At 35.6% G+C, this 25,631-nt stretch overlaps 6 protein-coding genes across 7 annotated transcripts; 2 read left to right on the top strand and 4 right to left on the bottom strand.

The window, feature by feature from the left end:
- Positions 1 to 53: 53 nt before the first annotated feature.
- On the bottom strand, positions 54 to 1,461 carry LOC9309721 (putative F-box protein At5g14160). Its single transcript, XM_021022709.1, is given in 2 exon segments — positions 54 to 1,243; positions 1,246 to 1,461. Coding segments are annotated over 2 exon segments (813 nt in total). The 5' UTR covers positions 1,295 to 1,461; the 3' UTR covers positions 54 to 479.
- A 395-nt stretch (positions 1,462 to 1,856) lies between these two features.
- Positions 1,857 to 3,531, top strand: LOC9307674. The gene is made up of 3 exons (XM_021023576.1): positions 1,857 to 2,078; positions 2,189 to 2,698; positions 2,852 to 3,531. Exons 1-3 carry the CDS (start codon positions 2,018 to 2,020, stop codon positions 3,430 to 3,432), a joined length of 1,152 nt encoding a protein of 383 aa, XP_020879235.1. The 5' UTR covers positions 1,857 to 2,017; the 3' UTR covers positions 3,433 to 3,531.
- LOC9309720 (B2 protein) lies at positions 3,484 to 5,437 on the bottom strand. Of its 2 annotated transcripts, none has more exons than XM_021023577.1 (6): positions 5,231 to 5,437; positions 4,379 to 4,915; positions 4,182 to 4,282; positions 4,011 to 4,094; positions 3,807 to 3,917; positions 3,484 to 3,729 (listed from the first exon to the last, which is right to left on the bottom strand). In XM_021023577.1, exons 2-6 carry the CDS (start codon positions 4,884 to 4,886, stop codon positions 3,685 to 3,687), a joined length of 849 nt encoding a protein of 282 aa, XP_020879236.1. In that variant the 5' UTR covers positions 4,887 to 4,915; positions 5,231 to 5,437; the 3' UTR covers positions 3,484 to 3,684. The 2 variants fall into 2 exon arrangements, with proteins under 2 accessions (XP_020879236.1, XP_002871604.1); XM_002871558.2 differs by having other exon boundaries at positions 5,238 to 5,436.
- Positions 5,438 to 15,998: 10,561 nt separating this feature from the next.
- Positions 15,999 to 18,144, bottom strand: LOC9309719 (zinc finger protein 511). The gene is made up of 4 exons (XM_002871557.2): positions 17,921 to 18,144; positions 17,423 to 17,487; positions 16,734 to 16,932; positions 15,999 to 16,548 (listed from the first exon to the last, which is right to left on the bottom strand). The coding sequence occupies exons 1-4, from the start codon at positions 18,053 to 18,055 to the stop codon at positions 16,153 to 16,155; spliced, it is 795 nt and encodes a 264-aa protein (XP_002871603.1). The 5' UTR covers positions 18,056 to 18,144; the 3' UTR covers positions 15,999 to 16,152.
- Positions 18,145 to 19,231: 1,087 nt separating this feature from the next.
- LOC9307672 (peroxidase 55) lies at positions 19,232 to 20,724 on the top strand. The gene is made up of 3 exons (XM_002873604.2): positions 19,232 to 19,685; positions 19,781 to 19,972; positions 20,050 to 20,724. The coding sequence occupies exons 1-3, from the start codon at positions 19,455 to 19,457 to the stop codon at positions 20,617 to 20,619; spliced, it is 993 nt and encodes a 330-aa protein (XP_002873650.1). The 5' UTR covers positions 19,232 to 19,454; the 3' UTR covers positions 20,620 to 20,724.
- A 23-nt stretch (positions 20,725 to 20,747) lies between these two features.
- On the bottom strand, positions 20,748 to 23,758 carry LOC9309718 (protein NUCLEAR FUSION DEFECTIVE 4). The gene is made up of 3 exons (XM_002871556.2): positions 22,893 to 23,758; positions 21,575 to 22,506; positions 20,748 to 21,473 (listed from the first exon to the last, which is right to left on the bottom strand). Exons 1-3 carry the CDS (start codon positions 23,229 to 23,231, stop codon positions 21,005 to 21,007), a joined length of 1,740 nt encoding a protein of 579 aa, XP_002871602.1. The 5' UTR covers positions 23,232 to 23,758; the 3' UTR covers positions 20,748 to 21,004.
- Positions 23,759 to 25,631: the final 1,873 nt, after the last annotated feature.

The following is a 25,631-nucleotide window of genomic DNA, read 5'->3' as shown; positions in this document are numbered from 1 at the left end:
TAAGTCTTGGGTTTTATAGCAAAAGGAAAATAACATTGGCATTAGAAAAGAAAAAGTAAAAGCGACATAAAATTGAACAAAAAAGTAAATGTTGGGAAAGGGTATCAATCATTGTGAACTAAGAAGTGGGGAAGAGCCAGCGAGCATTAAAGAATGGTCTGGAGGAAATAGAAGAAGCTGAAAAGCGTTGAATCTTCTGGGAGGAGAGATTGAAGACGAAGACATCCTTTTGGCTAGATTGAAGGCCGCTGAAATAGATGGAGTTTCTGGTAATTCCTTGGATATCGGAGGATGCTTGCACGGTGATACCTAGATCCAAGATCACGGCCTGGTCGCCGAGTGAAACAGTTTGTTCCCAATCGTTGTTGGCTGAGTTGAATTTGTAGACGCGGAAATGCCAAGAAAGGTCACTACGTTTAAGAACGCTGGCAACCATCAAAATATCTCCAGAGATGGTGATTACTATGTTGGTCTTCCAGTCAATATAATCTGGCAGAAATGATCCATGGCGCCATAAATTTCCCAAGCGGAAGCGAAAGCTGAGGACCAGGATATAGCTGAACCTGAGCAGTTTTTGTTAGAAACTTCAAATCCGAGATTCCGATGCGACCATCCTCATAGTAAATGTAAAGTTTGTGGCCCTTGAGGACAATATCACTACACCCCAACAAAGGAGGAATCTGGCGCCATTCACAATCTCCTTTCTTGCAAAAGGCCGTATGCCTGTGTGCACCCCAACTACAAGCAACTACGTAGTCTTTAGTTTTCTCGTCTATCCACACAACTGCCTTATCAGTAGCAGGGTACCCAATCATCTCGGCTTTGCTTGCAAAATGACGCCCAGCGCAGTATTTGTAGAATCCGAGTGGTTTTGAAAAGAGCTGGTCGCGTTGGGACTCAATAGCTAGTAGGTTAATCCTCTCCAAATTTAGCACATTCACAAGGTATAGATTTAACCGAGGGTCCGACATGAGGAGCCAGGTGCCGCAACTTGCAAGGCAAGGATCCACACCAAGATCTTGAATTGTGTAAACGTTTTCTTCTTCCTGCGGATTGTACAACATGCAACTGCGTCTGGTTTGTGCTGGATCAGGGAACAGAATCAGCCACGGAACCTGGTTAGGTTTGGACAAACATTCTCCCCAAACCCTATACCAAGCGGAACAAACCGCCCTAGCTCGATGAAAATCCGAGAACCTCAGCCGTCCCAGAACCAATCTGATCAAATCCTCAGGAAGCTCGACCAATCCCTCCCCCTAGAATTGAGGGATTGACGTTTATGAACCAAAGCCATATCTAAAAGTCGTCACAAACTGCAGTCTTTTACTTTCTAAAGGCACTTACGACGAGGCAATCTAAACCAAATCAAATTCCAAATTCAATCAGGATTTGTTTTTGATACGTAGTAATCATATACGGTATATACGTTGGTGACGAAAAAAAAGTAAAAAAAAATACGGTATATACGTTGGACAAAGTAATATATATCATATATGGCAAAATTCTTTTGGTATTTCCACAAGTATTTAGTAGGTTATTTCATTTCGTGACTTAGCTTGATTTTTGCGATTATGCAATATATATCTCTTCAAAGACTGGTTAAAAGCAAAATTTTGGTCAGTACACCACTAAGACTGAGTTAAGAGTTAGGTTCAACTACCTTTTGTTTCCTGAAATGTACTAACACTAGAACCAGATCCAAAACGACACAGTTCTACTTTAGGTAAGAAGCACCCTACGTCCTTGGCTCCTTGCTTATCTTAAGTGGGATGATGGCCTTGGCTTCAAACCCTCTGTGTGTTTAGTCTTGTCAATTGTGCACAACTAAAAGACAAGTCCACAAAGGTGAAAGAGAATTATTAGTATATTTTAATAAATGGTCAACTTTATGCTAACATGTTACAGCATCATTCTTCTCGTTAAATAATTTACTAATTAAGACACAAAAAAAAGAAGTTACAATCACTGGATCCAAGAAGCGTTGACGTTCAAAAATTTCTTTGTAGTCTGAAGCAAAATGGCGATATGGTTTCAGAGAGTTTTCCTGTTGCTTCTCGTTTCCTGTTGCGCCTCTTCAGGTACATTGGAATCTCAAATGCTTATTAATATATTCCTTCTTTTCATCTTCAGAACTCAAATCTTGATCATTGACATTGGTTAACTAGAGTTTGTACATTTTGATATGCAGATTTTCTGGAAAATCCAGACTTTGAATCTCCACCGTTAAACTTGACTACAAACTCAAATGCTAGCTCTGTGTCGCTGGATCAGAACAGTACACTCCCTGGATGGACATTCCAAGGGACAGTGCTTTATGTTGAATTGCCTGATACCGGACATGCCGTTCAGCTCAGTGAAGATGGCAAGATCAATCAAACATTCATTGCCAAAGGTGATGATTTGAACTACATCCTCACATTCGCATTGATCCACGCAGGCCAAAACTGTTCAAGCTCTGCTGGTCTCAGTGTCTCGGGGCCAGACAGTAATGCGGTTTTTTCTTATCGACAAAACTACAGTAAGGTTTCATGGCAGAGCTACAGTCATAACTTGGGTAGTTGGGGGAATGGTCAGCCTATTAACTTAGTTCTTGAAAGTCAGGCAATAGATTCTGATTCTGATACAAACTCCACATGTTGGCCTATCATTGACACATTGCTTATCAAGACTGTTGGTGTAACATTGGTCCAAGACAGTGGTAAGCTACTTCTCCTTGTCCCTTCTGCTTTCGAGAATGTTAATGCTGAACTCATAGCTCAACATGGAACATGACAAAGCAGATCTGGTTTCTATAAGTTGATGTCTTGTAAATCTAGCTGCATAGACTCATATTCTGAATTTGTTGGTGTAGGAAACCTCTTAATCAATGGTGGATTTGAATCTGGACCGGGTTTTTTGCCCAACTCAACCGATGGAGTTCTGATTGACGCGGTGCCAAGCCTGATCCAATCACCATTAAGGCAGTGGTCTGTTATAGGAACAGTCAGATACATAGACTCGGAGCACTTCCATGTCCCAGAAGGAAAAGCTGCTATAGAAATTCTGTCTTACACAGCTCCATCTGGCATACAGACAGCAACAAAAGGCACAAGTGAAGGTTCAAGATACAACCTCACATTTACCTTGGGAGATGCTAATGATGCGTGCAGAGGACATTTCGTGGTGGGTGTTCAAGCTGGCTCCGCAACTCAAAACTTCACATTGGAGAGCAATGGGACTGGCTCTGGTGAGAAGTTTGGGTTAGTGTTTGAAGCAGACAAAGATGCAGCACAGATAAGTTTCACCAGCTACTCAGCTACAATGACAAAAGAGGATGTTGTTTGTGGTCCTGTGGTTGATGAAGTGATTGTACATCCTCTTGGTGGAACAGCCTCAGTAAAACCCACTTGGCTGCTACTTATTTTCGCTTTGTTGTATGTTGCAGTTCTCTAATTGAATCTGTTTGGAGAGAGGTCACAAAGAAGATATTTTTGCAAGGAGATGTGATAATCATTCTAGTTTCATGATTATATATGAACACATTCGTTAACATGGATCTTTCACAATCATGGCTTATTTTGCAGTGAGCCACTTTTAAATTCTACTTTTATGTAGAAAGGGTAGAAAGCACACATACAAATACACACTTGAAGCCTTGGAATAAGCAGACACTAAGTCCCCAATGTAAATGGGATCTGCAAGGGCTTAGGGAGAACCAGCTTGTTCACAGAGATCCAGCAGAGCCAGTGTCTGTGTCATCCACAATTTAATTAGTATAAACTAAAGTGAGCGGGACAAGAACGGCCTGTATCGAATGATTTGCATACCTCAGGGATGGTGAGTTCGAGTCGAAACTTGGGACCATCATAGTGGTGCAAAACCGGCCTGAAAGCATCCTCTTCCAAAGCTTTGTACAGTTTCCTTACACGAATTCTCACCTATTATGTAGTTAATCACCATTTGGGGTGAGTGAATCAATGCTTGAAAAAAAGATGAAAGACAGAATCCACATCAGAGAAGATAAAAGGAACCTGTGCAGGAAATCTGGATTCTCCTCTGCATTTCTTGTCCTCCCAAGCAGTTGGGTCAATGTTTGAACCTCCAAAGGTTGTTGCCTGTGCAAAACACAGAGGTACAACAATCATGGAGTCATAGAGTAAGACGTGAGCACCATTAAAAAATTAAAGCACTATAGAACGAACCTCAAAAATTCCATGCAACTGATGAGTTGTGTAGTTGTAGAGAAACAGAGGCAGGCCAGGTGTTATCGTCCTAACCGAATCTCTGTATCTCGGTGGCAGACCTGAGGGGCACAAAAGTGACAGTAGAAGACATAAATACATATGAGAAAAGGGAAATTCAACCATTAAATGAGCAGACTCGAAGATAAAATGAATACCAAAGAGCTGGTGCTTAAGATCTTCTAGCATTGTGTCATTGTTACAGACAAAGATATAACCTCCAAGCACTTCACTCTTTGGGAGGCACTCCGAGGCAGGTAAGGTCTTAAACCTTTTGTCTGCAGCAACATTCATAGAGTCATTGTTATGAGTGCTGCTAAAGTTGTTGCCTTCTCTGTTGGTGAACTGATTGTAGCTAAATTTGCCCCCACTAAGATGTTTCTGGCCAAAAACATAAAAATCATAGCCAGCATTGAACTTAAGCTCCGAGTTCATCATGTTGAAGTTAAAAGTCTCAAACTTGTTCTCCTCTTGAAACCCAAATTTCTCCCTCGGTCTTGCTTCAACTGGACCCTTTGATAGATCAAGATTATTCGAACGTTCACCCTTGGATCTAGTCTGGTCAGCTAGTTTAGATGCAGCCATGAACCACTTTTGATCCTCTGAAGCTTTAGATTGTCCTCGAAGCTCATCTCCTAGCTGCCAGAAGCTGCGCATGCTTTCCATCTCCTAAAGCTTTGGTTTGATAGAGACACCTACCATTCAGTAAAAAAAAAAACATTTCACCAACCAATCCTAAAGATTTTGGATTTTTCCATAATAACAAGTTCCACGAGTTACTGATTCATATATTTTATAATCAAATCTTCTCTAAAGTATGAAACTTTAAACACATTGCACTATTCAAACAATTTCAGGATTACCAATGTGAACAACATTACAGTTCAAAGCAAAAGCAGTAAGATCTAAAACCAAAAGAAAAACAGAGTCCACACAAGCAATCTGTACGAGGAAGGTAACGAACTAAAATTGAAAACTAGGTTTAAGAAAATTAGCAAAGTAATTCTTACCACTTACCAGAAAGACGAACCCTAGATTGCAGGATCCCTGAATGAGAAGCTGTTGGACTTTAATTACGTTTTCAATTTTTGGAGCTTCTTTTTCCCCGACAATGTTGTAACTCATGGCAGTGTCCTTAATGCCTGAGGCAGCAAGCTAGGTCCAGCAGAAAGCTTGCCGTCTAACGTACCATAGAACGGTGCGACGTTTAGCTACCAAAATGAGAAACGGGACGCAGTTTTAATAAGTCACATCACATCACATGAGATTTTTTTTTTTTTTTTTTTTGATTCGGCTCAAAACTGTTGCTCGGATTTTACTTAATTACTAAAAGTACCAAATTTATATAGTTTGTTACTCAAGTGCATTCGTCAAAAGACTAGCAGCTAACAAAGTTAGTACAAATAAAGATAAAAAATTTCTTCATTATTTTACCACTGAGTAGAAAGAATTATAAGACCATAGGAGACAAGAGGAGTCTCAGACACAATAACTTTTTCTTCCACTTCACTCTTAGACGATCCATAGGGAACAAGGGGAGTCTCAGACACAACAACTTTCTCTTCCTCTACACCCTCACACGATCCATAGGGGACAAAGGGAACCAGAAAATGATCAAAAACAAACCTGATTTCTCTTCATCTTTTCAGTTTTTCCCGTCTTTTTCATTCACCGGAAATTGATCAAAAACAAATCGTATGTTAAATTATATTTTTATAGCCTGAAAAATAATATATCCATAAGATTTTAGCAAAAATGGCAAATCTTTAAATGTCACTCCAAAAAATATGCAAATTCATAATCGATTCATAAAATAATATAGTAAATTACTAATCGTAAAATGAAAAGAATTACAATTATAATTACTATAAAGGTTGATGTTCAATATTACCAATTCATATGATCGCGACACGTGTCAACTCTATCAATTTGAATTTCTTTTTTCAGTTAGGAATATGTGAGATCAATAAATGTTTTTGCCTCTTTGTAATTTCTTTTTACTTAATTTTTATTTTTATTAGAAATATGTGAGATCAATATGTTTATGCCTTTTTGTAATATTTTTTTACTTAATTTTTTATTTTTTGTCGTTAATTGTTCATGTAGTATTTTAAATTGTTTATTTTAATTTCTCTTTTCATCATTGAATTATCGAAAATTTACTTATTTTTTGACTCAACAATTTTAGTGATTCAAAAAACAATAATGCAAAAGTGAAAGTAAAGAAACATATAGTTAGTTTATGTGTTTATAGAGATAATTTGTAGGTGGCGGTAAATAGCATACGTTAACAGTCAAATATATTTGGGTGTGCAAACACTTTTTTAGTGGTAAAGTAAATAGTAAATTTGTAAACAGATGTAAATTAGTATATTAAGGTAAAAACGAATATATAAACAACTTTTTTCACTAACTAAAAATTCCACTATTTACTTATTAATGATAGTGTCAGATTTCAAACAAATCCAAAATCGATTGATTCGTCAACCTTAAGAAATGGTGGTAGTTTGAGAGAGTAGATGTTTGGGCCTCAGTGATTAATGCTTTGATGGTTTTTGCTTGATGGAGTCTAATTCATTTAACTTCATAGCCTGTTTTTTTTCCAGTATGTATCAGATCTAGGAGTGTCAAAATGGGTTAATACCCACGGGTTACCCGAACCCGCCCATGATTTTAGTGGGTCTGGGTAGAATTTTTTTACCCATATATATAAATGGGTTTTAGTGGGTTACCATATTAGGGTTATGGGTTTAATGGATAAAACACATTAGGGTCATGGGTTACCCATGGGTTTCATAACCAAAACTAAAAAGTAAAATTTATATATATCTATATTAATATATTATGTAAAATATATATAAATATATGTAAAATATCTTCTTTTCTTTACAACTATATATGTAAAATATCTAAAATAACTATTAAAGTTTACATTTTACCTAAAAATAAAAGTAAAAAGTAAAATATATGTATAATATTCAAATCTATATATAATAATATTTGAGAAGTGTTTTTGCTGATGTGTCGGACTCTCGGCTCTTGTTGAGTCCTTGATTTTACGTAATTACTTAATTACCCTTAATGAAATCTAATTAATTTTGGAAAAATTAAATTGAATTTCGGAATTAACCAGGAAAAAATAACTTTGGAAACAATAAACATGATAATTAACCAAAAAAAAAAAGGAACAACGAAGTACCAGTTAGGAAGCTTTAATTGAATTCATCGTGTTCTTCGTCGTGTGAATATAATTCTTCTAAACGAAGGCAAAACTTGAAATCCTAACATAAAGCATATATTCATAGCAATAACAGAGATCTAATAATTTAGTGATAGAATTTCACCTGTTGATCTGTCGAAGCAGAATAGTCAAGCTTCTCATAGTATCTTGCCCATGTTATGTCTTTAAGACGTCAATACTATCCTGCACCCTATAATTCTAACCAATGAAAAGAACAAATATTTATTACCTTGGATACAGAGTTGACGAAGAAACCTTGGATAAAAACTCGACGAAGAAACTTGTAAGTGTTAATGTATGATGAAGCTTCCATGAACGTGAATTCGTGATCATAATGAAGAAACGTGTGAATGGAGACGGTTGATGGGTTTTTTTTTTTTTTTTTTTTTTTTTTCTTTTTTACCTTTTGTGTAAACAGATCTGTTTCATAATTTATCGGAAAAGGAGTTATACCAAAAAAAAAAATCGGAAAAGGAAAATATTTATTATAATATTGATATATTTAAGATGATAATGTCAAATATCCGAAAATTATTAATCGGAGCATTAATATAAACATAAAAGAATACTATTCTAACCTTACTCAAATTAATAAGATTTAGATATCCGAAATTAATCGTAAACGGCTATTAATTGTTAAACTAATTAAAATAAAGATCAAACGTACCGGAATAGATGAAATTTTTGGTATGATCGTCGTGTTCGTCGTCGTTTCAATCTAAATATTTGGAAAAAAAAACGAACAAAAAAAATAATATGTAGATCAATGAAAGAGAACCCACCAATTTAGAAACGGTTATCACGCCATCGTATTGTTCGTCGGATGATTATAAGTCTCTAATCCGGAGATTGACTTGAACCCTGACAAAAACATATATTCATAGCATAAAATCGTCAATAGAAGGTAGAAGACCACCTATTAATCGGTTGTAACCTTGTGCAAACTCGATTTAATTTTGACGAATGAAATGTTGGTGTGGTGTCAAAACTTTCTTGGGGAGACTCGAAGATGAGAGAGCTGAAGTCAGAGATAGGCAGAGAGGTTTACATGTGAATTAAGGTAGGGAGTGCTAACGTGAACATGAACGTGAACGGCGGTGATTTTTGCACATAAATATGAATCTTTTGCCGTCGAAAGGTATTATCAAGCCAAGTAGATGGTCACGAAGCTAACATGAGATGGTGGTAACAGGATACAAAAATTAAGATCACAAACTGGTACGTAAACGATATGTAGAAATGTCTAGAGATTCATTTGATGTTAGGGTATCAGGTTCTTCAAGTAACCGGATGTTCTTGGTGGGATGATAAACCGAGAACATGAACGTGAACGGCGGTGATTTTTGCACATAATAGCAATTAGATCGAGTTTTGGAAAAAAATATGGATCAGCGTGACATGACGCATATGGATACCATGCATGTCTATCTATTGTAAATCAAAAATTATATTATTGTTCCGCCTTATTTTTGAAACAGAAAGGAATTTTCCCTTAAATTTTAATATATTTTATAAGATAGTATCAGATATAGTAGTAAATCTAAAATAGTTGTTATTATTCTATATTTTTACGGAAAAAAGTAAATATTATTTTAAATAAACATGGATAACAATGAATAAATGGCAGTTTTACAAATATTTATTATTATGATAGTGATTTGCTTATTAAAATATGTAAATTTTCTTTTCTTTTTTTGTATTTATCGTCGAAAAATTTAGAAACCCTAAATCATGCACCGCCTCCTATTCAATATAAATACCTTGCTCATGGTATTCAATTTCAGATCATAACTAACCCTTGTTTTTTTTGTTCTTTTTTTCAAACTTTTTTTTGCTTCTACCTAATTTTAATTTTTCTTTTTATTGTAGGGTGGATGTATGGAGGGGACGATGTGAACTGGTGTATGGAAAATTTGGACCTAATTCAATGAATAAACAGGTGATCTTATAGTTTATATGTACAAATTTGATTTTTTTTTTTTTGTATTTATGGTTTCACTATTTTCACCACTAATCAATTTTTATAATCAAAAAGTTTGGTTTCAACTTTTGAGAAGGTAATCATCGATGGTTTGGTATGTTTCTTTTTGTTGTAAAAAGATGAGGTACCTCCCGATTTTGTTGAGGTACATGTTCTTATTATTTTCAAATATGTCTTTTTTCAGAAGAAACACTCAACTTTTGATAACACAGTTGCCACAAAGTCAGAAAGATGACTTATTTCAGGGATGAATCTTCAGAGGAGGCTAATTTTTGTCGTTAATACAATTTAAGTATTCCTCTCTTTAGATTAGGGATAACAAACTTGGCTGTTAAATTCAGGAATTACTCTTCGTTGCCAATCTCTCTCCCCAAACTAAAATATTACATATATGGAAGTAGTAACTTAAAGTTTTTGGTATCGAGGTCATTCTAAGGCACTGAGATTCGGACTTTGGTATGTATAGGATTCGTTTTCCATGCACTAAGATTTAATTATTGTTTAATTTATTGGTTTTTAGGTTTCTTTCCATGCTCTGATGCGTTTTCGGGTGTGCCAATGGAAGCTTGCATCACTCTTTACTCCAAGCGTAAGTATGCTCTGCATTAGCTTCTTCTGTTCCATTGGTTATTATGGGTTTTGACTTTTGAGAAATATACAACAATTTAAAACCAGGTTTTGTTGTTGATTGGTTCGGTTTGTATACCATATTTTGCTAAATACATATGACCATAAATAAGACCAAAGGAGCTGGGTTAGCTCCTTTGCCAGCTATGTTGACTTCGTCTCCTCCCCGTCTTGCGGATTTCCGTTATTCAACGGGTATATTTGAGAAGTATACGGTACTAAAACCACAACCATTGATCTTAGCTTGATCGGTTCTTTCCTAGGATTTATACATAAAAGTAAATTGTTTTGTTTAATAATTTTCCATTGCATGAACTTTCGAGACAACAAGTGGACAGGAGTGTAATGTCATCAAAAGTCAAATCAAACACTGTGAGGAACATAATAGACAACGTTGGCTTCTTTCGCAGCTGCTCAACGTTGTCTCTCCCGATGGTCCCAACACTCTCTTCTTCTTTTTTTGTCAACATTCAAACGTTGTTTAAAATAAATAAAAATGTTTAACCTTAATCATCTTTCTAGATCTTTAAATGCCTAAAACTTCAACTTAATCAGTCAGCAATCCGTCACGTTAATGATTTTGAAAGGAAGACTTTTGTTTTGTTTCGGTTAGTTTTGTTTGTTTAGTATTTTAATCACAAGATAACTCTAATTTCCCATTAGAGTTGTGTTAATTGTGTTGATTATGATTTGGCGTTCCAATTCTGATATTATTTTTATGTTGTAAATCTTAAACTGTTACGTTATTGTTCTATCTTCCTATGTGAGAAAAAAGTAAAATGTTTTAAAATTTTGACATGGATAATAATATAATTGTAAATCTATAATAATTATATTATCATTTTATTTATATTTTTCAAAAAGAAATATATTTATCTTAATAGATTTAATATGATAATGTCAAATATAGTTATAAATCTAAAAGAGTTATGTTATTATTCCATCCTTTTATGAGAAAAAAGCAGATATTCTCTTAAACTTTTAAATTAACGTGGATAATAATAAATAAATGATAATTTTACTAATATGATAATGATTCGGTTTTAATCTTACCGAAAAACAAATAATGATTCTGTTTTAAAAATATATAAATTTTCTTTGTTTAGTTGTAGATATTGTCATATAAAAAATTCTTAGATCCTCCACTGCCTTAATTTTATGTAAATACCTTGCTTGATATTTAATTTTGATTTGATATCATAACTAATCCTTGCTTTTTTTTTCGACACTAACCATTGAATTTTTTATACTGCCATTTAATTCTTGCATAAAAAATAATAATTAATAGTAGTGTTTATTATGAATGCAGGTTTGTTTTCCATAAAAACTAGATTGGATTTATGGAAGCACGTCATTGTTTCCAGTGCGAGGAAACAAATGTCGTATCACTGCTGTTGTGGCTCTTTAGTACTTTCGTTTCTGTTTATGGCTTTGCTTCGTTTGTATGGTTAGTCATCAATCATTGATCTTCTCATTGTTTGAATATTGTTGCATAGGAAAAATCTTCCCTTTTTATGAATCTTTCAAAAGTTGGGTCCATGCTATTCTCAGAGATTGATTACGTTTATTGAATATTTGTGTGCTTCCTCTGCTGATATTCTAATTCATGCTTTATTCGTCGTCTTTAATACACTCTGATTAACCATTGTGGACCTCTAGAGTCTAATTTGCAATATTAATGCAAGTCTCTTTAACTTACGGATTATGAAGAGCATCCTAAGATCGTTTAATTTGATTCAGGCTTTATGTGGCTAATGTTTGGTCTTGGATGTGAATTAGTCTATCATGTTTCTTGGAAGGTAGGAAGCAATCTTGATGTTTACCAAAATCCAATGTGCTCTTTTGTAGCTCAGTTTTGAAATATGTACTAATTATTGTAGAGGGAACCCGAAACAAAGAGACCATATGTATGATTTTATATGCGAAGAGAAGCTCCGAATTTGAAATCGTCTCCACTCCGGTGATATGTGGCCATGGTGTGAAGGAGTCTGGAGCCATGGTTATTTCAGATTCGGACATAACCGTAATTGTTAAACTAATAAAAATAAGATCAAACGTACCGGATTGATGAGAATTTTTGGTGTTCTTCGTCATGTTCTTCGTCGTATGGATCTAACAAAACAAAAAAAAATATATACCCCAGAATTTTTTTTTGTTTGTTAATAGAGAGAACCCACCAATTTTGTAGCGTTGATTGTGACATCGAATTGTTTGTCGGATGAATATAAGTCTCTAATCCGGAGACTGAAGTTGAACCCTAACAAAAACATATATTCATAGCATAAAATTCATAAATAAAAGGTAGAGCATCACATAGCTTTTTCTTCAAAGCCAACACATCTCTCTTTGTAGCCGAATTACTCTCCAGTTTGGTATATACTCAAATTTTCCAATGACTTCCTTCTCGAACCTGAAGCGTTTTTGCTTTGCCGGATATTTTTAGGATATGGCTCTTATGTATCTCTTGTGAGTCACTTGATATGTTGTTTAGGTAAAACTTTTGGTTTGAAAGAGAATGATCTACGACAAGCATAATCGGTTATTTGTTATATATGTGGCCATGTTCATATTGCTTTCTCCACAAGCAATTTTCCAGTTTTGTAGCATTCGATATTTAAATTTAAAAGCTTCAATACGTTGTATACATGTGTATGTATGTACATATATGAATTATTCTCAGTTGCACATAGTGGTTTCTAAGGGATAGATACTTGCTCTCTGTAATCCTCTCATTTTTAGTACCTATCTTCAGTGTTTACTTTGCTAAGAGCTTCTTGATAGGCATACATCTTTGCAATCTCCGATCAATATACTACAAATACATATACGATACAGTTAAGAAAATGATATTTCTCTTACAACTTTTTATATGGGTTTTATAAACAAGAGATCAACTGAAGGGTTACGCAGCGACCAATGGCGAAGGTAGAGACAAAGATACTACAATAGGGACGATAAATATGACACGATATATACAAAGGAGATGCCTGTTTCTATACCATTGAAATTTTACGTACATAACTACTTCAAAGAGCAAGATGACTTACTTGATAGGTAAGAGATATGGTAAGAGATTATATTTTTCAATTATTTGTTTCCAACTACGAAAAACTCCAGTGACATACAATCTAAAAGCATGAATATGTCATAAAATCAAGAATACAACAAAAACCAGGAAGATGGGCCCAAATTAAAGTCCGAAACTGGACGTGGGGAACCCACAGACAGTGGCGGTCGGAGCGTTACAAATATGAAAGAAACGAGGAAGCGTGAATATGTCATAAAACCAAGAGTACTACAAAACCAAGAAGATGTGCTCAAAGAACGAAACTGGACGTGGGAACCCACAGACAGTGGCGGTCGTGGCATTACAAATATGAAAGAAACGAGTAAGCATGAATATGTCATAAAATCAAGAGTACGACAAAACAAAGAAGATGGGCCTAAAGACCGAAACTGGACGTGGGGAGCCCACGGACAGTGGCGGTCGGGCCGTTGCTAATATGAAAGAAACGAGTAAGCATGAATATGTCATGAAATCAAGAGTACGACAAAACAAAGAAGATGGGCCTAAAGACCGAGACTGGACGTGGGAACCCATGGACAGTGGCGGTCGGGGCGTTGCTAATATATTGTTGGTTTAAATATATAGATTTTTTATATTTAATTCTATTATATATATCAAGATATAAACACTAATAATTGTTTGTGATTCAAAAACACTATTAATTGTTGATTACTAATAATATATATCAAAAGTTATAGCGTTTTACCATAATTCTATATTAATGTCGTTATAAAAATTAGACTCTTGACAAAATTAATTCAATAAATATCCCTAACTTGATAACCCTAAATATTAATTATTAATTCTGGTCTTAATCAACATACAACCCCGCGCTAGGCGCGGGGACCTCCCCTAGTGTTCTTTAAATTAAGACTATTTTTTCTTTTTTTATTTGGTTTTATGGTTCTTTGGATTTGTGGTTTTAAGATTTTAGGATGCTTTTCTATTTTAATATCTAGATTTTTTTAATTTATTATTTAAAAACTTTTGTTGGTTTACAATTTTATGTTATTTTTTTGGATTTTTATTATTTATATATTTTATTATACATATATATGGGTACCCATATAACCCATTAAGCCAATGAGTTTTTACAATAATGGGTTTGGGTATGTAAATTCAACCCATATAAATATATGGGTCGGGTCAAACCCGTCCATTAAACACTCGAACCCATATGGGTTTGGGTCGGGTCGGGTCGGGTTACCCATTTTGACACCCCTAATCAGATCATTTGTAATTTGTGATTTTATAGTACAAAAATAACATGTTGAATATGTCCATAATGAATCTAAGCGCGTTTAAAGCTAAATCCGGTCTGCACAATACTAATTGTATCTTTTGTTTAGTGTCGGTGACCATCCTAACATGTTTATTACGCTTGTGGACATCTAAAGGAATTTTCAAGCTCTTTCCATTGGTGCCCAGCAAACCCTTGTCCAAGTCAAACTTCATTTTTTACAAGATATTCATAGCAATGTCCTTAAAATAAATCATAATCGACATTTTTGATCATCACACGGTTCGAAGCAAAGCAGTTAAAAAAAAAAATCAACGTTGCAAAATTAAATTTTACGCTGTATAAAATTAATATATATATTTTTTTAGCATTGTAGAAACTTTAAAATTAATTTTGTTCATATTTTTTTGTAGGCTAATATTTGAATGCATAAGTTTATAATTTGTGTATATAATTTGGTGCATAGTAACGGATAAACTATATGGTTTCTTTTGTGATATATTCGGCAATGGAATTATAGAATTGGTAATGGTAAAAAAATGTAAGTTTGAGTTAAATGAGAAATTGAAGATATTAATTCGAAAACGCCTAATATTTTTTCAACACTGTCATCTCATTATATTAAGATAATTAAAAACACAAAGACAACAACATAGCCCAATAGTACAACAAAGCAAAAGTCCAACATGAGCCGAATAGAAAAGAAGGAGAGTAAGTCGTCAATTCGATGCACACTCGGCAACAAAAAACAAAGGTCGAGACACGTGTGACGGAGGGGAAGCGGTTGATCGCCGGCATCATTCTCCGATGTTGCAATCTTGCAGAGCTCCAAACCAGTAGGCCGGAAAGTCGTCGTCTATTGAATCCACAATGCTTTACACAATTACACCCAACATTAGAAATGATTATTTTTAAATAACGAACAGTATCTTTATTTAATTTACTTTTATCAATATTTAAAATATGACATTCTTATTATACCGATCGTAATAAGTATTTTAGTATTAACTAGTATTAATGGATGTGTTGTTAATTGTTTAAGAAAATCATCTAGACCATGCTAAAATAATAAACTGATTTATATTGGGCCTAACATATAGCTAAAGGTATCAAGCGGGCCGCAGCCCGTGAGCTTGGCCCATTAAATACCACAGCACAACACTTGGACATTATTTTACATGTCCAGAAAATAGTGGGCTTCGCGGACCGGCCCAAACGGATAGCGAATTTTGCCTGCGGTTTAGCGGGTCGGCCCGCGTGATATAAATATTAAAATAACATAAATAAATGATATTTTTACTTAATTATAATATGTGAAATATGTGATAATGTAAAGAAATTTAATTCTAAAATTCTAATATCTACAAAAAATAATATTAAAAGTTATTTTAAATTTTTAAATATTTAAATTAATATTTTAAATGAATTTTTATTTTATTTTAAATATAAAAATTAAACCCGCAGAGCAGGCCATGACATAGTTTTTTTTAAGACCGGGCCGACCCGTCCCGGTCCATCAAAAAGTAACGCGCCCATCGCGGGCCGGCCCGTTTGACAATCTCGTGAGTTTTTTTTTTTTTTTTTTGATGTTTTGAACTTTCGATTCGGTGCAAAATAATCGGTTGCTCGAATTTTACTTAATTACTAAAACCACAAGTTTAGATCGTTTGTTACTCAAGTGCATTCGTCAAAAGACTCAGCAGCTAACACTGTTAGTACATAATTTTTTTCTTCATTATCTTACCGCAGACTAGGAGGAACTATATAAGCACATGACTAATTCGTTGGCCCTGGTGCAGACGAAGATTCTGTCCGTTTCTCCTTATGAACAGACCGTGGAACAAAGGTCAGCACACGACCATGGCGTCGACCGAAGCTGACATTCGAAGGAGTTGTGTCTGAGGTAGTTAGCGTGGACAGTGCTGAAACAAGACCGTCTACGCTGGCTTTGTCTTCCACTTCCATGGCATCTGACGAAGCAGCTTCTTTGTCTTCTTCATGTTTCAGCCTTGATACATGTTGTCTTTGAAGTTTCTCTCTTCGTTTCTTTGAGAGTTGGGTCTTCTTGAAGAACTCAAATGTCGATGGGAACTTGTGTTTGTCAATTAAGTGTCGATGCCGGGCTTTGTAGCTCTTGAACTTCAATCCACACCCTTCCACGAGGCACTCGTACTGCATAAGAGCAGAAAGAAGGAAGAATCAGCATGATCGCAGGTGAACTTTAAAGAAATCCATGTAAAACAATGACAGGAGCGGTATCACAGTCAGTAGCTAACACTGTTAGCCTAACAGTTAGAGCTCTGCATCAAAACGCACTTAATAGTTGCACAAAGAGATAAAGAGTAAATAGTGCATACCATGTCATAACCCCGAGCAACTTTAGCTTGAAAGAAAGAGTCATGTGCTTCGGATATATGAATACTTAGTAAGCGAGAAGTAGGGTAGACCCTTGAGCATACTGAACAAGACGCAGTGTGCCGTGCGTTATAGTGATCTTCAAAATGGTCCAAAGATTTCAGGCGCTCAGGGCAGCCAACAATGGGACACGAGATTCTTCTGCTCAAAATAATCAAGCTCATGACCATCAAATTTCATGGAGAATTGTGAACCAAAGTTGGAATTGAAACTAGTCTACATAAATTTGATCAGTGACACAATGCCATATTACTGGTTGCCACTTAAAATGTGGATAATGAAAGAAAACTACGTACATAACAGTGATTCAATTCATGGCCATTTGGTTACTATTTGCTAGATATCTTACACGCACTACCAACACATATGTGAACTGCACAGTAAACAATCAGAGATAGGATAAATGACACCAAACCAGATTCACCAAGGAAAAAAAAAGGTTCATTATTAGCTTCAGTCTACCAATCACGAGAATAACACATGAAAAACCAACGAAACAAACACTAAACTCTCGTAATAAATAATCTAATCTGCAAATTATATCCATTGGGATAGTTGATTAGATTTTTTACATTGCTAACGGAAAACAATCACAGCCAATGAGCTCATAAGTGACTAAGTATAAATATACCTGCTTTCAGTTTCCACGAATTTCTGCAGATGGTTGATTTCATCTTGGGTTAAGTCCAATGCCACCTGTATATTAAAATCCTCCGTTAGACCTCAACTCTAGCTTGCATAAATATTTGTAGATGATAAACAATCTACAACATATAATAAATTAATACTTACAAAATGATTAGTCAAAACACCATATAACTTCATGGAGAATGAGACTGAAACAATCGTTTTATCCCAAACCTAATTACAAGACTTCTTCCAATTGAAATAATCCGCTAACCAAACAGATCGAAAGTAACAATTCGACCTTAAAAATCTCAGAACCGCTTCGATTTGAGCTAAGCTAATACGACATCATCATCCTAAAGCATTCAAGCGGGCCATTAACGAGTGTCTAGACAAGAAACCGAAAAGACTCTTTGATTGTAAAATTGATCATGCATAGTATTTATTCCCTAAGAACAGCATTACATCAGATTCGACCGATTCAGATTCCAGAAGGGAGTACCTGTTTAGCAAGTAGCTCTCGCTCGACATTTCCAGATGCAAAGAAAGGCGAATCGGGAGAAAATCTTCGTCGGATTGGATTCCAATACGGAAAGCCTAACTCGCCTACCGTGTCTACCGCCATACCCATAGCCATCGCCTCCGGAGCTGAGCAAAGCAGAAGAAATTCAAAATTTTCGTTTTAGTCTCACAAACATGATTTGAGCATCCAACTGAACATTTCCTCCGCTCCGGTTTGTTAGCCGGATCCTTCCCGGACTATATCGTATCCACTTTATTATTCGGCCCATATCAGGCCCACGGCTACGAAACAGAAGTTAATTTCTTTTTTAAAAAATAGTCTTTGATCAAAACAAAAAACGGATTTTTATTTTCTTTAATCAGATATCAAGAATGTTTTCATGTTGAAGTATGTATATCATTTCTTATTACTATATACTATATAGCTTTTTTTTTTCTTTTCAACATGTATTATTTATCATATAATATGGATCCAAACATTTTCTAAATCAATCCAGATTGAATTGTCCAATGCAACAATCTTCTGGTAGTGATAATTTTTTTTTTGTATCAACTTTCTGGTGGTGTATAGTTAAATTAAAACCTTTCTATATATCAAAGTGATTTCTAATGTGTTTGTCAGTTTGTAGTTTATACACGTGCTAATTGTATTATATATCGGTTACCTGCAATGAGCTTATAAATATTTTTCTAATTTGTGGTTGAAATTGAAATGATCTAGAAATCTTCTCACTAACATTATTTGATTCTTTTGTAGAAAATAACACTTTAACCATCAGCAATTTGAATATTTGCTTAAGTTTCTATTATCATCAAAAGGAGAACTAGTCCTGTGATATGATAAAGTTATACTATTATACCAAAAGATATCTGTGTCAACAAATAACCAAAATTGAGTAATATTAAATGTTAAATTTGAATATCGGCTACAATAGAAGAACCGTTGAGCTAAAGTTGATATGATGAACTAAATTAGAACAGGTATTCCGCTGAATTCATGGCGATCAGTCAATTTCATTATCATATTAGGATGGACAAAGACTAATTTTCAAACTCATCTTTTGAATTTAATTTATCTATTTTGTGTTTAACGACAATCTATTATTAGCTATTTTATACGTTTCATCAACACAAAAATATTTTAAAATCTCTGAAATTTTTCCATGCAGATGACTGACTTAATGAGGTTTGTTAAAATGTCATTATCAATTAAACCCCCTAACTCAAGAAATGTGTAGCCCCTTAAGTAAAATATGAGAAATCCTAGTTGTAAAATTCTGGCATTCACCTGTGAATGTGATTAGATTTTAATCGTCATCAAATAACTTTTTTCTTTAACAAAAAAAATAAAATCACATTTATACTATTGACTAGATCCAGCGGCTATAGATAAATGCGGTGGCATATCGGAGGGTAAAAAAAGATTGGTGTGGTCCTATATATTCAAGAGTGGACTGTGTATCAAGAGAAGAGTCTAAAGAACACAAAGAAATTAAAGGAGAAAATATACCAAGATGGATACTCGTAGGGATGATGCAACAAAACCCATGACGATGTGGTTTTCGGGGATGCTGTTGTTTTCCATGGTGGCCGAGTCAAATGCCCAACTGTCAGAGAATTACTACGCCTCGACTTGTCCTAACGTCGAGCTCATCGTTAAGCAGGCGGTTACTACAAAATTCCAACAAACTCCTACGACGGCTCCGGCAACGTTACGGATGTTCTTTCACGACTGCTTCGTCGAGGTATGTGCAAACAACGGAGGTTTGTGTAGATTTTTTTTACGTTTATGGAGTCCTTTTGGTATTTGTGAATAATCTTGGTTGGTTTTTTTTTATAGGGATGTGATGCGTCTGTGTTTATAGCATCTGACAATGAAGACGCAGAGAAAGACGCGCCGGACAATAAATCTCTCCCCGGAGACGGATTTGACACTGTGATTAAAGCTAAAACCGCTGTAGAATCTCAATGTCCCGGCGTTGTGTCATGTGCCGATATTCTAGCTCTCGCCGCCAGAGACGTTGTCGTCATCGTAAGTCCACGCATCGCGTTACTGACGTTTCATTTGATTTCCCCAAGTAAAAACCATTTACTCTGTGATGATAACAGGTTGGAGGGCCAGAGTTTAAGGTGGAGCTAGGTAGACGAGACGGGCTCGTGTCGCAAGCATCTAGAGTGACCGGGAAGTTACCTGAACCAGGGCTTGACGTGAGAGGTCTAGTCCAGATCTTTGCTAGTAACGGGCTTTCATTGACCGACATGATTGCTCTCTCAGGCGCACATACCATTGGATCCTCTCACTGCAACCGTTTCGCCAACCGTCTCCACAACTTCTCGACGTTCCTGCCCTTGGACCCTACGATCGACCCGGCCTACGCACAGCAGCTGACAAAAGACTGCTCTAACCCCGATCCTGACTTCGTCGTGCCCCTGGACCCAACCACCACAGATACCTTCGACAATAGCTATTTCCAGAACCTAGTGGCTCGAAGAGGCCTTCTCACCTCCGATCAAGCTCTGTTTAACGATCTCTCGTCTCAGTCCACGGTGATGAGGTTTGCTAACAACGCCGAAGAATTCTACGGTGCTTTTAGCTCTGCTATGAGGAATCTTGGTCGCGTTGGTGTTAAGGTTGGGAGCGAAGGAGAGATTCGAAGGGACTGCTCTGCTTTTAACTAGCTTTATTGAAGAGATTCTTAAAACATAAAACATATAAATTCTGAAGCTTTTGATATATTTCATAATCCACAATGGAACTTCTCGAATTGTAGTGTTTAAGCTATTTTTAATACTCAGATTCCAAAACATTATTTCAAAAATCAAGCTGACTTAAATTTGTTTTATATATGGAGTATCTAAGGATCTTTGTGTAAGATTTTTCCGCGGATATGAATCCAAAAAACGTACAAATCAAATACAAAATTGACAATAACAACAACAAAATCGATACTGAAACAAACAAAAAAATCGATACAGAGACGAAAACATCTGGATCGTAGAATTGAAGACAAAAACCAAAGAATAAGAAGCTGAGCACGATCATATATAAAAGGGAACAGAGATCTTAGGTGCGGGTCTTGCCATAGAGATGAGTGTAAACGGACTTGGTACGACGCACAAGAATCATACTCAAGATGCAAGCGATGATGCAGAATCCAGACATTACGAGTGACGTCAAGAAGAAACAGATAGAACCATTGCATCTAAGGGCGTCATCTGGATCAAACACGGACCCATGAGCTTGCCGTTCTGCTTCTCGGTCATAGATACTACTCGCAATCATACCCGAGAACACGAGGGATCCAGCCGGGTTTGCCAGTGTCAGGAAATTGTATAAAGCTCCAAACTTCTTCAGACCAAAGAGCTCAGAGGCGGTAGCTGGGACAATAGCCCAGTGGGCACCGTATCCGAGTCCAATCAACAGCGTGCCAATGTACATTGCTCCGGGCCATCCGTACGCAAAGAAGATGTGTCCCACAGACATTATAAGCTGAGCCACAGCCATTGCTACCGGTCTTGGATACGCGTAGTCCCTGCACATCATTCAAATCAAGATCAGAACATAGCACAAAAAGCAGAGAAGAACTTCACAGATCATACGACTATATTTGTTTCGCTTTCCGCGATTTCAAACCTGACAACGAGCTCCGAGAAATAACCACCGCCAATGCGTCCAAGAAAGTTCCAAATGCTAATCATAGACACAAGCACGTGAGTGTTATCATAACCAAGAGACTGACTCATCTGACCAAGATTGTCAATAACTGTCAAACCCGAACCAGAACCGAGCAGCAGGGAGAAGAATATGAGCCAGAAGTCGGCTTTCACCAGTGCCTGCGTTAGAGTGAAATCTTCCCCTCTGTGCGGCCCTCTCCGTCTCTTCACCCGAACCGCCCCTTCTGCAGCTGCCTGCATTAGCTGTGCTTGCAAATGCGCAATTCTCTTATGTCTCTCTGAGGCAGGAAGCAAATCAACATCTTTTGGCTTCTCATCTTCCACTTCACTCAAGATTAGGTCAGGGGTCTGCATTCCTGGTTCTTGGTCTTCCCGTTTTGGGACAAGAGGCTCTTCTATTGTGTCATCAGGCTCGTTTGTCTCCGTGAAGAAACTTGTCATAATTGGAACCAAGATTGGAACAACAAGAATGACAAACAACACAATGGTGAACATGGTGATGACGTTGTGGCTAACGACGACCAAATCTTGAATAAGCATAACGGCCATGAGATAGGCAGCGAGTAGAAGGCAGACACCGTAGATGAAAGTAAAGCTGGCTCCATCAGATGGACGGATCTGCTTGTGACCTCCAACGGGTCTGATGAAGAACATGAGGCAAACAACGACAACTGCAGGCGTAACAGCGACCATGAGAATGAGAGAAGCCGGGTTAGATGAGTGGATCATTGTATATATCTGAGAGATGATGGCGCCACCTAGCCCAGCAAACCCCTTGAGAATACCCACCACTGGACCTCGGCTCTTGGGAAAGTTTTGAACACCAGAGACTAATGCTCCAGTATTGAAGTAGGTTTCTCCATTGTTCCCAACGAATATGAGAACACACATCTGAAAACAAAAGAGGCTGTGTCAGCATACAATATACTAATTCTTAACACTTTTCCCAGTAAACAAGCCAATCTACTACATTATCATAAGAAATGCCAACAATATCCTGAGAAACAGAACGATTTCAACAAAAGCAGAACAAGAGATTAAGAGGAAAAAAAGTGGAATTTGTCATAGAATTGACAACGACGTATTAGTAAACAAACAACCTTAAAAGTAAACTTTCTCAGAGATTCTTTGAAAGCAGATTGAAATAGAAAGTCTCCAAATTTTTCTCAGTACCCAAAAACATTGGCCTAATAAAACATAAAAGAGACGAATCTGAAGGACCACGTGCAGATTTTTCCAACCGAGAAATCAAAAAGACAGATGACTTAAATACTCACAGCCCATAGAGGCAGAATCGGGGCACGGCCGGTGGTTATAAGCCAAACCCATCCGTAACCGATGAGGTTCTGAACGGCGCCAACAAGAAGAGCAGCCCAGAGAGGCAAGATCTCAGAGAGAGTCCCGGCGATGAATCCGACACTATCACCGAGATCCTTGGCGACTCCAAGTCTGGCAAGCTCCTTCTGATTATAGTTTAAGGAGCTTTTGATAACCGGAGAAATGCTTCCGAACAAATAACCGATGCCAGCACAAGACTGTATCCACATGGCAGCCACGAAGACGAGCCATCTGTTGTTTATGAAAGATACAAACTTTTCTCGTGTAGTCGACGCCATTGAGAATAATGCTTTCTGGGTTTCCTTTATTTCTTCTCTCCGCCACCGGGAGTATCTGGGAGGAATCGGATCAAAACACGATCGGCGAAATTTGTGGTCTTGAAAAAGAAATAAAGTTTTTTTATTTTACCCTTTTTGAATATCCGTGTGACTGTCTGTCTTTGACACGAGTTTATCCTTTTTATGGTCTTAACTTGGACAAAAAAGGACAAGACATAGCAAAGATTAAACCAATCTGTGAAATAGTTACTATTATAGAAATGTGATTACTGATTACTGTTTAGTTTGTTAATTTACAGTAAATTTAATATGATCAAAATTTAGTTATAACTTATTTTTTTGACAAAAAAAAAAATAAGTGGATTTTAGTAAGGAAGAAAGAAAAAGAAAAAAAAGGAAGAAAGAAAAACGTGGATTTTAGTAAGGTAGACGTGTACAAATTGTAGAACAAAAGGCTCGATGATAATTATGAGTAGTCAACATAGGATCGTTGTGAGATTCGGTCACTGTTCTTCAAAGCCCTGTGCGTGCCTGCCATCTTTTTAAATGGCGTGCCTGTCATCTTGCATTGGTCTACTTTCAGTCTTTTAATTAATTAAGGTTGATTATCCCATATGAGCTACTCAACATTATCGTTAACTAGATTTAATAATTCTGTCTTTGCTGGACCAATATCAATACTAACAGATTATATACTATTTTCGTATTGTTTTCTAAGGAAAAATATAAACAACAATGGAATTTATATTTATCATATTATACATTGGTATAGTCAGGCCCGGCTCACTTGTCGGCAAGATCCGATGCCATACAAAAAAAAATCCTATCTTTAATAAAAAATTTGGATAAAGAACAAAAAAGTTATATATATTTTTTTATTTTTTTTTACAAAAAGTTATATTTCATAAACTATTTTGTATTTTATAGCTATTTGGACATGTTATTTTTGTTTATTAATTTTGGGCTTCAATATTACCTTTTAAAATAGAATTTTAGGACCTTTAGATATAGATATTTTATAAAATTTCAGCATAATTAAATAGTTAAATAATAGAAAAACTATAAATTTGGACCTTAAATTTGTTGGATCCGGTGCAAATGCACCACTTGCACATGCCAATAACCGGCTCTGGGTATAGTACGTGGAATATTTTTTTTGTTAAAGAAGTACGTGGAATATTAGTATGCTTTTATTTTATATAAGCCGGCTAAAACACAAACTAATCTTGGTAGTACGTGGAATAGTCTGCTTTTCTTACCAACTAATATACATGCACGTTGAATTGGTTAAAGAGTTATTATACACGAAAGCTAACATTGGTGAATATCCTCGAAAGTAATACTTCTTGTCATTGTTGGTACCAACTAGTTGAATGGAATCTTATCACAGTTGTGGAGGAAATTGGATGACGTAAGAAATTAAACGAGATAAAAATATCATATAATCTTATCACAATTATTTATCCATTTTGTTTATAAGATTTTTTAGGCTAAAGACATATATTAAGAATTACAAAATATTTTTTAGTATTTTAAACAATTAACCAATAATACTGCATAATATAAATGATCACAAAATATTAAATGCGTTTAAAATTTATATAGAAAGTTACAAAATATTTAATAAAACAAAACAAAAAATAATTATAATTTATATTTTATAAAATGGGACGGAAGGAATATGTCTAATAATCACTTCCACTACTATTTTATAATATACTAGATTTTAATCCGCGGTACACCGCGGGATGATATAATTTTAAAGTTAGTATAAAAATATTTTGTAAATTATATCTCCTTAAAACATATTTATTTATATTACAGTTTACAATTGTTATTAAGTAACGGTATATCACGAGTCCACGAGACAATTATTAATAAACTGAAGATTTAACTGGTACTAAAGCGGTATATAAATATTGATTCAAATTCGTCTGCCATATAAATTCTTTCTGAAATATAACTCGTTCCGTAATTTCTTAATCCGTCCCGTGATTTGTCTTTTTAAAAATTTAATGATTATTTATAATATATAAAAGTTTACAAATCATATCATCCTCTAAGACCACGGGACATTATACTACGGGACAATTTTTGGTTTTATACATTCTTTTTTAAATGAGACTGATTTAATATGTCTAATATTTGTGGTATTAAAAAAAAAGATTTAGTCCGTATTGAAGCGGAAAATTAATAATATTTTAATCTTTTTACTATTGTTGATTCAAAAACCCATTCCGCCAAACCCATCCGGCCAAAAAACTCATTTATTTTATTAATGTTCTTATTTATGATATGATTCTGAATCATTGTCTAAATATTTTAATCGATGTAGAACGTTGAACACACATTTTGGTCAATTGGATAATATATGTCCGTTTTTAAAATTTCGAATCACAA

The sequence above is a fragment of the Arabidopsis lyrata genome (genome assembly GCF_000004255.2).
Source record: "Arabidopsis lyrata subsp. lyrata unplaced genomic scaffold ARALYscaffold_6, whole genome shotgun sequence".
Lineage (NCBI taxonomy): Eukaryota > Viridiplantae > Streptophyta > Magnoliopsida > Brassicales > Brassicaceae > Arabidopsis > Arabidopsis lyrata.
This window is presented reverse-complemented; position numbering and strand designations above follow the sequence as displayed.

What these genes read in the sequence shown, in the direction of transcription:
- LOC9309720 (XM_021023577.1), bottom strand. Translation starts at nt 4,886, where the DNA reads ATGGAAAGCATGCGCAGCTTCTGGCAGCTAGGAGATGAGCTTCGAGGA. An exon ending in TCTTAAGCACCAGCTCTTTG is followed by an intron (nt 4,283 to 4,378) that starts GTATTCATTTTA and finishes TGTGCCCCTCAG; the next exon opens with GTCTGCCACCGAGATACAGA. An exon ending in AGTTGCATGGAATTTTTGAG is followed by an intron (nt 4,095 to 4,181) that starts GTTCGTTCTATA and finishes TGTTTTGCACAG; the next exon opens with GCAACAACCTTTGGAGGTTC.
- LOC9307674 (XM_021023576.1), top strand. Translation starts at nt 2,018, where the DNA reads ATGGCGATATGGTTTCAGAGAGTTTTCCTGTTGCTTCTCGTTTCCTGT. An exon ending in TTCCTGTTGCGCCTCTTCAG is followed by an intron (nt 2,079 to 2,188) that starts GTACATTGGAAT and finishes TTTGATATGCAG; the next exon opens with ATTTTCTGGAAAATCCAGAC. An exon ending in AACATTGGTCCAAGACAGTG is followed by an intron (nt 2,699 to 2,851) that starts GTAAGCTACTTC and finishes TTGTTGGTGTAG; the next exon opens with GAAACCTCTTAATCAATGGT.
- LOC9307672 (XM_002873604.2), top strand. Translation starts at nt 19,455, where the DNA reads ATGGATACTCGTAGGGATGATGCAACAAAACCCATGACGATGTGGTTT. An exon ending in TTCACGACTGCTTCGTCGAG is followed by an intron (nt 19,686 to 19,780) that starts GTATGTGCAAAC and finishes TTTTTTTTATAG; the next exon opens with GGATGTGATGCGTCTGTGTT. An exon ending in CCAGAGACGTTGTCGTCATC is followed by an intron (nt 19,973 to 20,049) that starts GTAAGTCCACGC and finishes TGATGATAACAG; the next exon opens with GTTGGAGGGCCAGAGTTTAA.
- LOC9309718 (XM_002871556.2), bottom strand. Translation starts at nt 23,231, where the DNA reads ATGGCGTCGACTACACGAGAAAAGTTTGTATCTTTCATAAACAACAGA. An exon ending in CGATTCTGCCTCTATGGGCT is followed by an intron (nt 22,507 to 22,892) that starts GTGAGTATTTAA and finishes TTTTGTTTTCAG; the next exon opens with ATGTGTGTTCTCATATTCGT. An exon ending in TTCTCGGAGCTCGTTGTCAG is followed by an intron (nt 21,474 to 21,574) that starts GTTTGAAATCGC and finishes AATGATGTGCAG; the next exon opens with GGACTACGCGTATCCAAGAC.
- LOC9309719 (XM_002871557.2), bottom strand. Translation starts at nt 18,055, where the DNA reads ATGGCTATGGGTATGGCGGTAGACACGGTAGGCGAGTTAGGCTTTCCG. An exon ending in GAGAGCTACTTGCTAAACAG is followed by an intron (nt 17,488 to 17,920) that starts GTACTCCCTTCT and finishes TTTAATATACAG; the next exon opens with GTGGCATTGGACTTAACCCA. An exon ending in TTGCTCGGGGTTATGACATG is followed by an intron (nt 16,549 to 16,733) that starts GTATGCACTATT and finishes GCTCTTATGCAG; the next exon opens with TACGAGTGCCTCGTGGAAGG.